Source organism: Microtus pennsylvanicus, chromosome 3 (genome assembly GCF_037038515.1).
Source record: "Microtus pennsylvanicus isolate mMicPen1 chromosome 3, mMicPen1.hap1, whole genome shotgun sequence".
NCBI lineage: Eukaryota > Metazoa > Chordata > Mammalia > Rodentia > Cricetidae > Microtus > Microtus pennsylvanicus.
Window position 1 is genome coordinate 126,659,855 of NC_134581.1, and position 12,487 is coordinate 126,672,341.

Sequence of the window (12,487 nt, forward strand, 5' to 3'; positions counted from 1 at the left end):
AGCGGACAATGAGGACCACTGACAACTCAAGAACAATGGCAATGGGTTTCTGATCCTACTGCACGCACTGGCTTTGTGGGAGCCTAGGCAGTTTGGATGCTCAACTTACTAGACCTGGATGGAGGTGGGGGTTCCTTGGACTTCCCACAGGACAGGGAACCCTGATTACTTTTCGGGTTGGGGGGGGACTTAATTGAGGGTAGGGGAGGGAAATGGGAGGCGGTGGCGGGGAAGAGACAGAAATCTTTAATAAATAAATAAATTAAAAAAAAGAAAAACCAATTAAAACAAAAATAAAATAAAATGTGAAATACAATAAAAAAAAGAAAATCTTAGGTTCTGCTTAAAAAAAAACAAATAGAATGAATACCCATTCATGTTCATAATTTTTTGTGTTGGAAATCAAACTCAGAGCCATACAACAGCTAGGAAAATGCCCTACCACTGCACTAACTTGCTAGGCCCTTAGCAATGCTTTTAAACACTAGTCTAACCTGTTTCCTTCATCACTAATTATCAGCCAAACTTTTATAGAAATTAAGTAATCTTCTATTTCATTAAATCTCATTATCACCCAACTAGGGTTAGAAAGGAATGCAATAATTTCTTTTGTCTTTGTATCTGGCCATACAGCCCTAAAGGAGCTACATGTGTTTCATATTTGGGGCTGGAGATACAGTTTAGTGATGCTCACAACAGAATCCATTTGAGGCCTTGCATTTCATCGCAAGCATGAATGTATGTACATGTACGAGGGTTCGCACACACACACACATATGCACACAAGCACCCACCACTCCACGCACACATATGTGCAATTGTGCAGACACAGTGTCAGCCAGACGTTGTTATCCCTGACACAGCAGTGTAAGATGTGTGATGTAGCTCTGAGCTTTTCACTCAGGGACATGAACAAAGACAAGCCAGGTCCCTCTGTTTTCCCACTGTTAGAGAAAGAAGCACAAGGCCCAGCTCCTCATCACGTCAAATCGCTGTGTAGTTTTGCATGAGATGCCTTCGTCTTACTGCAGATAGTAATATGGACTTAAAAGGATTTTAAAATTTAGAGTTAAATTAATTATTCTACAAATAAGAGCAGTCAACTGACTTTAATAACTTGAGAGATAACTCAGGCATAGTACCACTGGGACAATGAAGCGCCTTACTCTTGTTTCACAAATGATTTCCCTGTACAAATCTAATCAAATAAGCAGACTAGAATTAAGGCGATCTATTCTGTGAATTTTAGTAATGGACTATCACCTTGAGCATTCCAACTAGAGGGCCTTCAAAGTTGTTTGTGAATGGTCCCTGCCGTAGCCCTTACACTTCACTAGGACCGACTTACCCCTGCAGCCACACCTAAGCCCTCAGACTCTCAGCTCAGGGTAGAATTCAGGGATCATCTCAGACAGTGCTGGTAGTCAGTGAATCATACTTATTGTACTGAATACTAAACCATGACTCAGAGTGAATCTATTAGCTGCCGAATGGCCTGGTGCTTACTTGAATAGAAGCTCACATAGTGAGTCACCCAGTGGTGCCCCCAAAACCATACTTTAGATTTCCACAGTGATTCACACAATAATCACACTGTGACCTGACTTGACTGACACATGTCACTTCAAAATTCATTTCTGTGGGCTTACGAGCACGCTAGAAAATCCCTCCTGCTTAATGCTGTGCATGTCTAAGAACATACCGGCCTCCTATGATGCCAAGTCAAGGGCAGCACACCTATCCAGCTTACACACCAGAAAGAACCATGGCCTCCTTCTTCAAGGATGCAGGCACAAATTCCTAGAAATATCTTCCCCAGAAAACACCCTGTTCCTTACAATAGCTTTGTAAGAGAAGACACCACCACATAGCCGCTTAGCTGTTCCTGTGAGCAGCCTCTTTAAGCTGGCCTTCACATCCTCTTCACCGCCAGTGACTATGGCTCCAAAGAAATACAGACACGAATACAGAGGTAGGAACACACAGCAGAACTTTAAGAACTGACATTCGACATCAGTAGCTAAGTTACTGCATTCTAATAGTCAGGGTTTTCTCCATCACTTGCTTGTCCACAACATCGGAAAGAATAAAAATCTCCTATGTAATTTTAAAGGTTTTCCCTAAAAGGCTTTCTCCTGGGAATGACCTTCAGACCAGTAGGAAAGAGATTTTTAAAATGCAAGAAAAGCTTGAAATGATTTTTAATATAAAACTGCTCCAAAGGATTTATAGAACAAACAAGTAAATGCATTCCTGGTGGGGCCTTGATTCTGTGCTGGCTTGACTTCTGCTTGCTCTGCGACCTTTGTGGTCATGTCTTTATAATATCAAGTACCAGGACAACAAAGGCTGGTATTTCTTGGTGTTGAAGCTAATACATACGTCTATGTTTATCCTTCTATATTCGCCCTAGCCTCTTGTTTGTGAAAGGAGTCGCCAATCCTCAATGTTGTTTGTGAGAACTATGATGAGTCAGAATCCTAATCTCCCTTCAGCCCCTCAGTAGCTGAGACCCTAAAGTCTCTGAACGTGTCTTTGTCCGTAAAATGAAGAAGGTAGAGTAAGTAACTAGGTTATCATAATCCCATATTTTTATATGAGAAACATGGGTATGAGGTGAAGTTTTACTATCCTCCAAAAAGTTAAGATGTCTAGTTTCTACAGTAAGTCTCCAAACTTTCTTAAATAAAAGACTAAGTACCAGGCTGGAGAGATGGTTCAGTGGATAAGATCACTGCTTGCTCTTCTAAAAAGATCCCGAGTTCAATTCCCAGCAACCACATGGTGGCTTCCAACTATCTGTAATGAGATCTGGTGCCCTCTTCTGACCTGCAGGCATGCATGCAGGCAGAATACTGTATACACAATAAATAAATCTTTAAAAAAGGACAAAAACCACAAAGAAAAATATTTTTAAAAAAGGCTAAGTACCTAATTTCAGTGACAATATTGGATGTTTTGTAAATACCATGATTTACTGTGTAAGTTCTAAATGTGTACTTGTTTAACAAAGTGAACTCTTTTTCTGTTTGTTGGAGGGTCTCATGCAGCCTAGGGTGGGTTTGAACTTGCTATGTAGCTGAGAATGACCTGAACTTCTGATCTTCCTGCCTATGTCTCCAATGAGCTGGGACTACCTACATGGATACCACTGGGTTTACTTGGTGCTGGGGTTGGAACACAGGGCTTTGTGCATTTAGGCAAGTGCTCTACCAACTGAGATATGGTTGGCCCCCGTAAACCCTACTCTTTAAAATATTTATTTATTGCTATTGGATTTTTTTTGTATGTAGTATATGGGCTCAAGACATGGCCCATATGGATGGAGGTCAGAGGACACATTTATGCAGTCACCTCTCTCCTTTCTGTCTTACGTGTGTTCTTGGGTTTAAACTCAGGTCCTTGGACTTGTATAGTAAGTACCTTTAGCTGCTCGAACATTTCACCAAACCCAACTCTTTTTTTTTAAAGATTAAACTTCTTTTAAAATGCTATTTGACATTTATATACAAATATCTCATAATTATTCATAATGAAAGGGTCCATGTGATAGAGAAAAGAATTGTATTTAAATTTAGATGTCTAGAGAAAACATTTACTGCTTCCTGGTTTTGACAAGGAACTCCCATTTCAGTGTGTAAACATGCTCTTTATAGAGTAAAAAATAGGCAGCCTGTTCCTGGTCTTTCTATTTCTTCTTCCTTTCCTTTCCTTTCCCTTTCTTTCTTTCTTTCTTTCTTTCTTTCTTTCTTTCTTTCTTTCTTTCTTTTCTTGAATGACAATATGTAGCCCACTTGCTCTCAAAGCTTCTATTTTTTTCCTTAGCCTCGGAGAGATGGGGCTAGTGATACAGACATACCCATATGTTCCTATGTCTTTAGAGTCTTGCACTCCACTAAGCCAATGTCGCATCAATATAGTAAATGTATGAATAGCTTTTTTAAAAAAATTCTTTTTCGTTTTATGACTATGTATGTGGGCACACCACAACTGTGCCCCGGGCCTGCCGAGGTAAGCAGAGGGTACTAGATCCCCTAGAACTAGGGTTACAGGTTGTTGGGAGCAGCCCGCACGGGTGCTGGGAGCTGAATTTAAGACCACTACATGAACTGCACATTCTCTTAACCTATGAATCATCTCTCCAGTCCTAGGAACAGTTTTTGCATAGCATGAGCCCGGAAATTGTACTGTATTAATTCATCAGAGGTAGGCCACTCCCTCTTTTACAGATGACAAACTAAAGCACAGAGAGATGAAGTAACCTCTGTAAAGTCACACAGCTTGGTTGGGATTTGAGAGCACAGAAAATAGACTGTAGGAAGAGCTCTTCATGTCTTAAACTTTACAAAAGATGCAGATCAACGCACAGAAGATAAATGGGATGAAACCGTATAAAAACTAGGTTTGGGGCAACTATAAACAAAATCTGCAAATAGTGTGTATTAGAACTGTTCTGAAGCACTTAAAGGTAAGTGTCATTTTAGCAAATTGTCCTTGAGGAAGTCAGGCAGTTCAGTGAATATGGACCTTTGCTTGGTAACAGAAGCAAATCAAAGTGAGCCTTTTGGGAGCCTAGTCACCAGCGCCTCTGAGGAAGGGTAGGGACTGACCACGCAGAGGTGGTGGAGAGAAGTGATTGACGCTAGAGCTCCTCACCGCCCACATTTCCGGAATTATTTGCAGCCCAATAACCTAATGGGTGAGGGGCTATCGCCAGCACCGAGAGCACTGGCTGCTGTGGCGACTGGCCGCTAAGCCCAGCCGCTAAGCCCAGCCGGATAGTTCCGTGCTTGTGAAGTCGGAAAGCCAAAGACAGCGATAAGCCTTCACCAAAGTCCCTGGAAAGGAACAGAGATTTCCTTTCCCTCACTCTCCTTCAGGACAGAAACCCTGCACCGCCACCTATGCGCCCTGGCTCTGTTCACCGCCCGGGGGCGCAGAGGCAGAGATGCTCGCTCAGGAATCTCAGTTCGGCCCCAAACATGCTTCACCCCGTGTCCACCAGCCGCTGGGCTGCGTGTCTGTGTCGCTAGCTCCTCTTGCCCAAGTTCCTTTGGTTTCTTGCAGAATTCGGGAAGCTCCAAACCCATCCCAGCCCAAGAAAGCCACCTCTCTCAGCGCCCCACCTCCAGATCCGCGTGCCCGCACACCCCTCCCCAACACCCACCTCTCGTCGCCCACTCCCTGTGTGTTGAAATCCTGAAGCACAGTCAAACCTCTCCCCGAAGATCCACCCCGCCCCCGCGCTCCGCCTTTTCCGAGGCCTCTCCTCTACCTACTCCTTTGAAGCAGTGAATGAGGATAGCCACACGCACCCAGATCTCCGAAGGAGCTGTCTGCCAACCCAGTGCTCCCAAGGCCCAGGGCACCGGCGTACAAAGACCCAACTCCCCATCGCTCACCTCCTCGCAGCCTCTCGGCTTCCCACCCATACCTTCAGTCGCCGCAGCCTGGGCGTCCCGGTGGGTTCCGACGTCGGGAACGCCCCTCCGAGTGTGGAGAATCTAGCAGCCCGGGCGGCTAAGGAAAAGCCCCCAGCGCCTGTCTCTTAAGCAACTGTTGTGTCTGCTCTGCAGCAAGGTGCATGCAGATCCCAGCGCTCGGGGTGCGGTCTGAGCGCCCACTTCGCACCCAGCTCTGCCTGCTCGCCTGGGTTGCGCTTCTCCGAAAGGGAGGTGGTGAGTTCCCGGAGTGCCACCTCCTTCCCATCTGCGCTCAAACTGCTCGCCCCGGGCGCATCCTGCCCCCAACTCACTAGGGGAGAGCACTAGGGCTTTCCCAAAGTGCTTGGCATGGCCAATATGCACTTTAGACCTTAATGACATTCTCGTCCGGCACTGAGTCTCAGACCTGGGACCATCGGACAATAATTGTTCACGATGGTTCGAGCTCTCCTTCAGACATTGCCATTCCTCTAACCCACAACCCACTTTTGACAACCATTGACTAACTCAGGGGGAGATGACTCGCTAGGGCTTCCATCACCGTGCAAGAAGGGAATGGCGCCCCAAGTCCCTCGAACGAGCCCACCCTAGGGTTTCCTTCCACTGCTGGGTCCAGGGCTTCCGGGGAGAGTCTGGGAAGGAGACTTACCAAGCTAGGCTCCACAGGACTAGCTGGAGGGGAAGCTCTGGCCCTCTGGCCTCCGTTGACCGTGCGCATGCGTCCAGAGTGTGCCTTAGTTTTCTAACACTTGTGAGCGCAGTTGCTACTCCGGGCGCTGGCTCCCTGCCTCCCTGCCTTCCTGCCTCCCGCCCTTTCCTGCGTCTCCCAGTCTAAGCTGCTGAGCTCTTCTTCCTTCTCTTCCCTCCTCTCCGCCTCCACACAGGCTTTCCTAGGGTTGGGCATTCCCGGGCTCGCCTCCTACCGGCGGCGACGCGCAACACACAGAGGCCTTTCCCTCAGGACTCAGAAGTGGAGCGGAGCCCCGTGCGGCCGCGCCACCTAGAGCCTAGCTCTGTGGACTCCCAGCGCCCAGGTCGCCGCGGGTAGAGGAATAATAAACCTTGGGGTGGGCCCCTGGGGCAATGCGCCTGAGCTCGGAGGGCTAAACTGTGGCAGCAAAGTGACCTGACACAAAAATAACGTCATGTCATTTCCTCCCTCTCCGGCAGAGGCAGAGAGGCAGAGGAGTGGGAGCGCCAACTCAGCTGCGGGCGGTGGCGAGGTGCTGGGATGCTCTGGGAGGCTCAGAGCTGCAACCGCAGTTGGAAAAGATCCTCAGAGGCTCTCGCTTCTAGGAAAAGTAGAGCGGGAATGAATGGCTTCGGAGAAAGAAGCTTCTAGAAGCTTCCGAGGATGTGGGAGTGTCCGGGAGCCCAGTGTGCCCAGCCTTGTGCCGACTGGGATGGGTCAGTCGAGCTTAGAAACGAGCGGGAAAGGCTGGGGCCGCGGGAGGCCAAGGATAGGTTTTGTGGAGTCCCCAGTACTCACAGACTCCGGCAAACTCTTCCCAGTGCAGGCGTCCTCTTCTCTGGGCTCTGGGTTTAGATTTGCCAATTTCAGACGACGACCCCTCGGAGGTCGACCTGGAAGTGCCATTGAGGCCGCGAGTAGGAGCAGGAGGCGGTGGGGCACTGGAGAGAGCCTGGCGGCCGGCCAGGCCGGAAGCTGCGGGGAGCAGTCCCAGCGCCGCGGGCCAGTCGCGGGAGGGGGTCGCCGCAGAAGATCCAAGAAGAATCGCGTGAAGCTGCAAGGCAGGCTAGAAAGGTGGTGGAGCAGCGTCCGGAAGGCTGGAGAGTCTGGGAGCTGAGCAGGACGGACGGCGGGAAGGGTGTGGGGGAACGAGAGAAACAAACCCAGCAAATCATTAGGGTCTTGTCACACACAGGAGACCTCTTGCTCAAGTATTTTGAGACTTTACTTTGGGGTTGTAGGAGAAGGTTGGTGAAAGCAAAAGGAAAAGAGCGAGGATAGACTCTCCCTTCACTTCTTTCCTGAAACGATGCTCTTCAAGGTTGTGGTCCCTGGACGAGCTGCTGTTGCCAATACCCAATACCCAGCTGCTCCACAAAAATGCAAAATTTCTGTCCCTAACCCCGCCTCGGTCATCAGAACCTGCTCGTTAACATCCCCGTGGGATCTGTATGCATGTTCAACATGGCGTGCCTGTGTAAGGTTTGTGTTCACATCTATTCATTTTTGCACTTCTTCCTTTCTCGCCCTGTCCTTATCCAACAAACCACTACGCATTTGAGGTAGTGACTAGGCACTCACTTGATTACCACGTCCTACTGGGGTAGCTTTTAAGTGAGATGTGAATGGAAGATGCAGGTGGCTGGTGAATGCCAGACCCACATTGGGCTGTGGGGAGAAGGGGCTGGCCCACTTGACCTTAGCGTTCATTGGAGTGGAGGAGACCAGGGTTTTATAAGCCTTCCTACTGCAGAATTCTTTTCTGAACTCCATCTTCAGACGTCTTCTGCTTTCTGCGTGTTTCTAGGAGACTTTAAGAGAGTAACTACCCTGTGGGTAGTTTAAAAAATATCATTCGTGGGCATGCAGTAGTCAGGAGCACAGGGTTCTAGAAATAACCTCTCCACTAACAACCCTCAACTGTGGGAAGGGAACTTTAGAGTTTATCGCTTCTTTTGTGAAAATGAAAGAATGAAGTTAGTCTTTAAAAAGTTTTTTTAGCTGGGGGGAGGGGGGTGGCTCATGATTTTAATCCCAGCACTTGGACAGGCAAATCTGTGAGTTCAAGGCCAGCCTGGTCTATATAAGTGAGTTTCAGGACAGCCAGGATTGTGTGGAGAGTACAGAGAGACTTTTGTTTTGTTTTGTTTTGCTTTGATTGTTTGTTCTAAAGAATCTTTAAACTTTAACTATTCTTGCCTTAGGAGAATGAAGATGCACAGCAGCTAAGGCTGGGGATGTAGCTCACTTGGTAGGTTGCTTACCTAGCATGCTTACCTAGCCCTAGTTCAGCATAGCAAAACTGCCCCTATGCCAGGAATCCCAGCACTGAGGAGGTGGGGAAGTTAGTGGAGGCAAACTCATCCTCAACTTAGTCAATTTGAGGTCAGTGTAAACTACTTGAGAACCTGGGAATCTTTCTCAAAGAAGAGGAGGGTCAAGAGGAAGGGAGGGGAAGGAGGAGGGGAAAGTGGAAGGAAAGGAGGAAGGGGGAAAAGGGAGAGAAGGAGGGATCAATGGAGGGGAAGGAGGAGGGGGAAGAAGAGAATATATACAGTAGGATTGCCAAAAAGAACTATTTCTCAAAAATTTTTATTACCTTTTAAAAAATGTTGCTGAGTAGTGCAAGGTCTTAAATTTTCCATTTTTTGACCTCAGATTCCTGGGTTCAAGGATTACAGGTAAGTGCCACACTGTGCCTTAGTATTGTTTGAAGGCCACTTGCTTTAGGATTGCATCTTTAAGTCTTTCTTAGCTACGTAAGTCCTAACATTTAGTGTAGTTACAAACCGGAACCTAACTCTGCCAATGCAAACACTTCCCTCAAGCAAAACACAAAAACATTTCAATCTGTCTGTGAAAAAAAAAGAGTAGTGTTGCCAAGAAAAATGAAAGTAGAGTCGGGAGCAACGAATAAAAGTGACAGTGTGTTGAGGCTCGGGTGGGGAGAGCGCCAGGGACAGCTGGGCTCAGGTCCGAGGGGCCAAGCGCAGGCGCTCTCCAGGGTCCTGAAGGCGGGAGCGGCCGCGGGCACTCCCGGCCCTGGCTTGGTTCCCGGAGTGGTAGTCACCCGGCCAGCCTGTTTTCTTTTGTCGGTGGAAGCCCTGTGGGAAGGGATTGTCGGGGGATGTGGGGTGGAGGGAGGGAAACCTAGCAACCCATTCTCATTCATGAGGCCTTTCTGGGAAGCCGCCCAGCCACGTCTGATTCGTCTCTGTTGTTTGTATGCGCAGGGGAGAATTGATCTGGGTTTACATTTCCGCATAAGTACACTCAGTGACTGTTGCTTTCCTTCACTACCATTTCTTGGGGGAATGGGGTCATCCTACAATTTTCGATCTCCAGGTTCACAGGCCCCCTCACCTGCCTTCTGCCATGGTGCACTTGCTTTTGCGAATGGAGCTATGTATACTGGAGATTCGTGGAGATATGCCAGTAGCTCACTTGTACAGGGTAAGTTAGCCATTTGGAAAACTCAGACTTGCCACCCCATCCAGAGACCGAGGATTGCCTTGCCTTGAGAGGGAGCAGCGAACGTATCCCTGTCTCTGTCTCTGTCTCTGTCTCTGTCTCTGTCTCTCTCTCTCTCTCTCTCTCTCTCTCTCTCTCTCTCTCTCTCTCTCTCTCTCTGTGTGTGTGTGTGTGTGTGTGTGTGTGTGTGTGTGTGTGTGTTGGTGGCAGTGGGTTGTTCAACGCATGCCAACACACTTAGATGCCCTAAGGGGCCGGACCTGGGCAGTTCTTATGGGCGCAGCTACCTGGACCATGGACCTGGGTCGCACCTGCTCCTGGTTCCTGAGTCCCAGGGCAGTCCCAGACCCTTTGCCAACCTGTGCAGGAACGCCAGCAGTTGGCTGGAGCTAGAAAGTTAAAACGGGATTGGCTTCTTCCCAGCGACCTACACCTGGAAGGTGCCCAGCCTCAACCATTGCTACTCCTCCACGCCCTCTCACGGGGAAAGTTAGAATGCAGTCAAAACGCTGCCAGCGCTTGGCACACTTCCGAGACTGTTTGGACTGCCTCCAAGGGGCCTGAAAAAGCTTAGCGCCTTTTGTAGACCCCAGCTTTTGGTGTCATAGTGTTTGTGAAAATTCGACCCTCTCTTATCCTCCCCCTATTCCCAGCCGGTCTTCTCCAGTCTCTCAAGCTCCTTTCCTGGGTATGCCTCATTAGGCATTTTGCTCTGGTCTTCTGCTTCAACACAGAGACTCTTTTGAAGGAGCTGTGGTAGTGTTCAGGCAGAATAAGATTCCTAAAAGATCCCAGAGAAACAAAGTTTGCTCTCGTTTGCTCATCTGGAGACACCATTTGGGTTCCTTAGACAATTCTGGTCTTAAATCTCCTGCTCTGGAAGCCTAGGTGGGACCCTGAGTGTAAGAACAGTGGGTGTGAATGGTAGTGATCTCTAGGCCCCAACAGCATGGACAGAGAGGGCCACAGAGTATTGATGCAATCAAAAATTCAGTCTGAAGAAAGCTATCTCAGAAGAGACCTTCAGCAGTCTGCCTGACCGCCCCTCCCCCCCAACCCAGCCACCTTCTGGATGCTGGAAATTGAACACAGGTACATTACACGCTACACAGGTGCCCTACCACAAGCCTTACCTCCAGTCCCCTGGTTGTCAGTGTTTTAAACTCCCTTTTTAAATAGCTCTTCATATTCACAGATTGCTCTGTGCTACCAGCTGGTGTGACTCTTCCCAGTTTATATCTTGAAATTTGGACCCTGAGCACCTCAGGACCTTGCTTGGAAGCAGAGTCATTGCAAGTGTTATTAGTCAAGGTGAGGTCATGCCAGAGTTGGATGGCTGTATTCTGCTGAGTGGTCTCTTTATAAAAAGGGAGGATGTGGACCTACCCTTGCACATAGGGAGAACGCTGTATAGGCATGGAGACAGAGATCGGGGTGATGTGTCTACAACCCAAGCAATGCCAAAGACTCTTAGCAAAATGCTAGAGCTCAGATGAGGCCTAGGACAGATTCTCCCTCAGAAGGAATTTGACCTCCAGATTGCAACACAGAAACCCTGGCTGAGTTTCCAGCCTGCTTGTCCTGTCCTGCAGATTGGCATCAGTTCTTATTTGAATTTGCAAGCTGTTGTCTTGTTTCAGACTTTAGGCTTGTCAGTGTTCTCAACTTCCTGAAGCTTAAATCTTTCCAACACACACACCCCTCACGTATATTCACATGTAATAGAAGTCAGTAAGAATCTTCTCTCTTGTGCCTATTGCTGTCTTGATAGTGCCCAAAACAGTGCTTGCCCCTCAGTAAATGGTTCAATACATAGTCAGTGAACAGATGAACGACAAATAAATTAAAAATCCCTCAGCCAGATAGGGCACATGATTCCTGAATATGCTATCACATGGATGAATCTTGAACATTTTATGCTAAGTGAAAGAAGCCAGATACAGGAAGACAAATATTACAAGAATCCATTCATAGGAGGTACAAAGAACAGGCAAATTTAGAGACAGAAAGTAGAGCAGAGGTTGCTAGGGGCTGAAGAGGAGGGAGAGTGAAGTTATTGTTTGTTTGGAAAGAAAAAGTTCTAGAAGTAGATAATGGTAATAGGCATAAAACATGATAAATAAAAAAAAGCTAATGCCATGGACTCATTTAGCTAAAATGGCTAATCCTGCAAATGGTGTGTTGCTTCTATTTCACTGCAATGAACGGAATCACTTCTAGACTGCAAGGGGGTGAAGACAGAGCTCAATGGCAGAGCACTGGCCAGGATGCACAAAGCCTGAGTCCAAACAAGCAAGGGAACAAACAAACTCTTCCAGGCATGAGCTTCCGGTCCACCAGGGACAAAGGGAGGGCACAGCAGGTTGACGCTCATTCTGTCACTGAGTTTTCACTCTCCTAGGTTTTCTCACGTTGATGTATGCTGTCACTACTCAGAGTGTTTGTAAGATACACACTGCCTAGTATAATTCTCCTCTTAGTATTTGTTGAAAGGTAGATTATAGCATAATCAAGTAAAAAGAACTATCCGAAACAGACAGAGAAGCAGGGCATGGGTAGAAAGGGTAGAAGGGTGTTTCATGCTACTACATTTTTCTCTGCATTTTTAAAACAATGCTAAGATATGGTGGTTAGAATAAGAATAGTCCCCATAGGGTCATATATTTCAATGTTTTTGGAGTGGCACTATTTAAAAAGATTAAGAGGTATGGCTCTGTTGGAGGAAGTATGTCACTGGGGGTGGCCTCTGAGCTTTTTAAAAGCCCAAGCCAGGCCCAGTGTCTCTGCTCTTGCTGCCTGAGGATCCAAATGTAGAACTCTCAGTTTCTGCCTCTGTGCCTCTGTGCTTCCTGCCATGATGATAATAACCTAACTGCTGAAA

General features: G+C 47.5%; 1 protein-coding gene across 3 annotated transcripts in view; it reads right to left on the reverse strand.

Annotated features, from left to right (window-relative positions):
• Rgs20 (regulator of G protein signaling 20) overlaps nucleotides 1-12,487 on the reverse strand; it is a 77,709-nt gene that overhangs the window by 54,646 nt on the left and 10,576 nt on the right. Inside the window, exon 2 of one of the 3 annotated variants that reach the window (XM_075967061.1) lies at nucleotides 6,934-7,248. In XM_075967061.1, coding sequence (XP_075823176.1) covers nucleotides 6,934-7,248 — 315 coding nt within the window. Of the gene's footprint in view, nucleotides 1-5,434; nucleotides 5,723-6,093; nucleotides 6,821-6,933; nucleotides 7,249-12,487 lie in introns of those variants that run through there. The other 2 variants (XM_075967062.1, XM_075967063.1) reach the window with 2 other exon arrangements.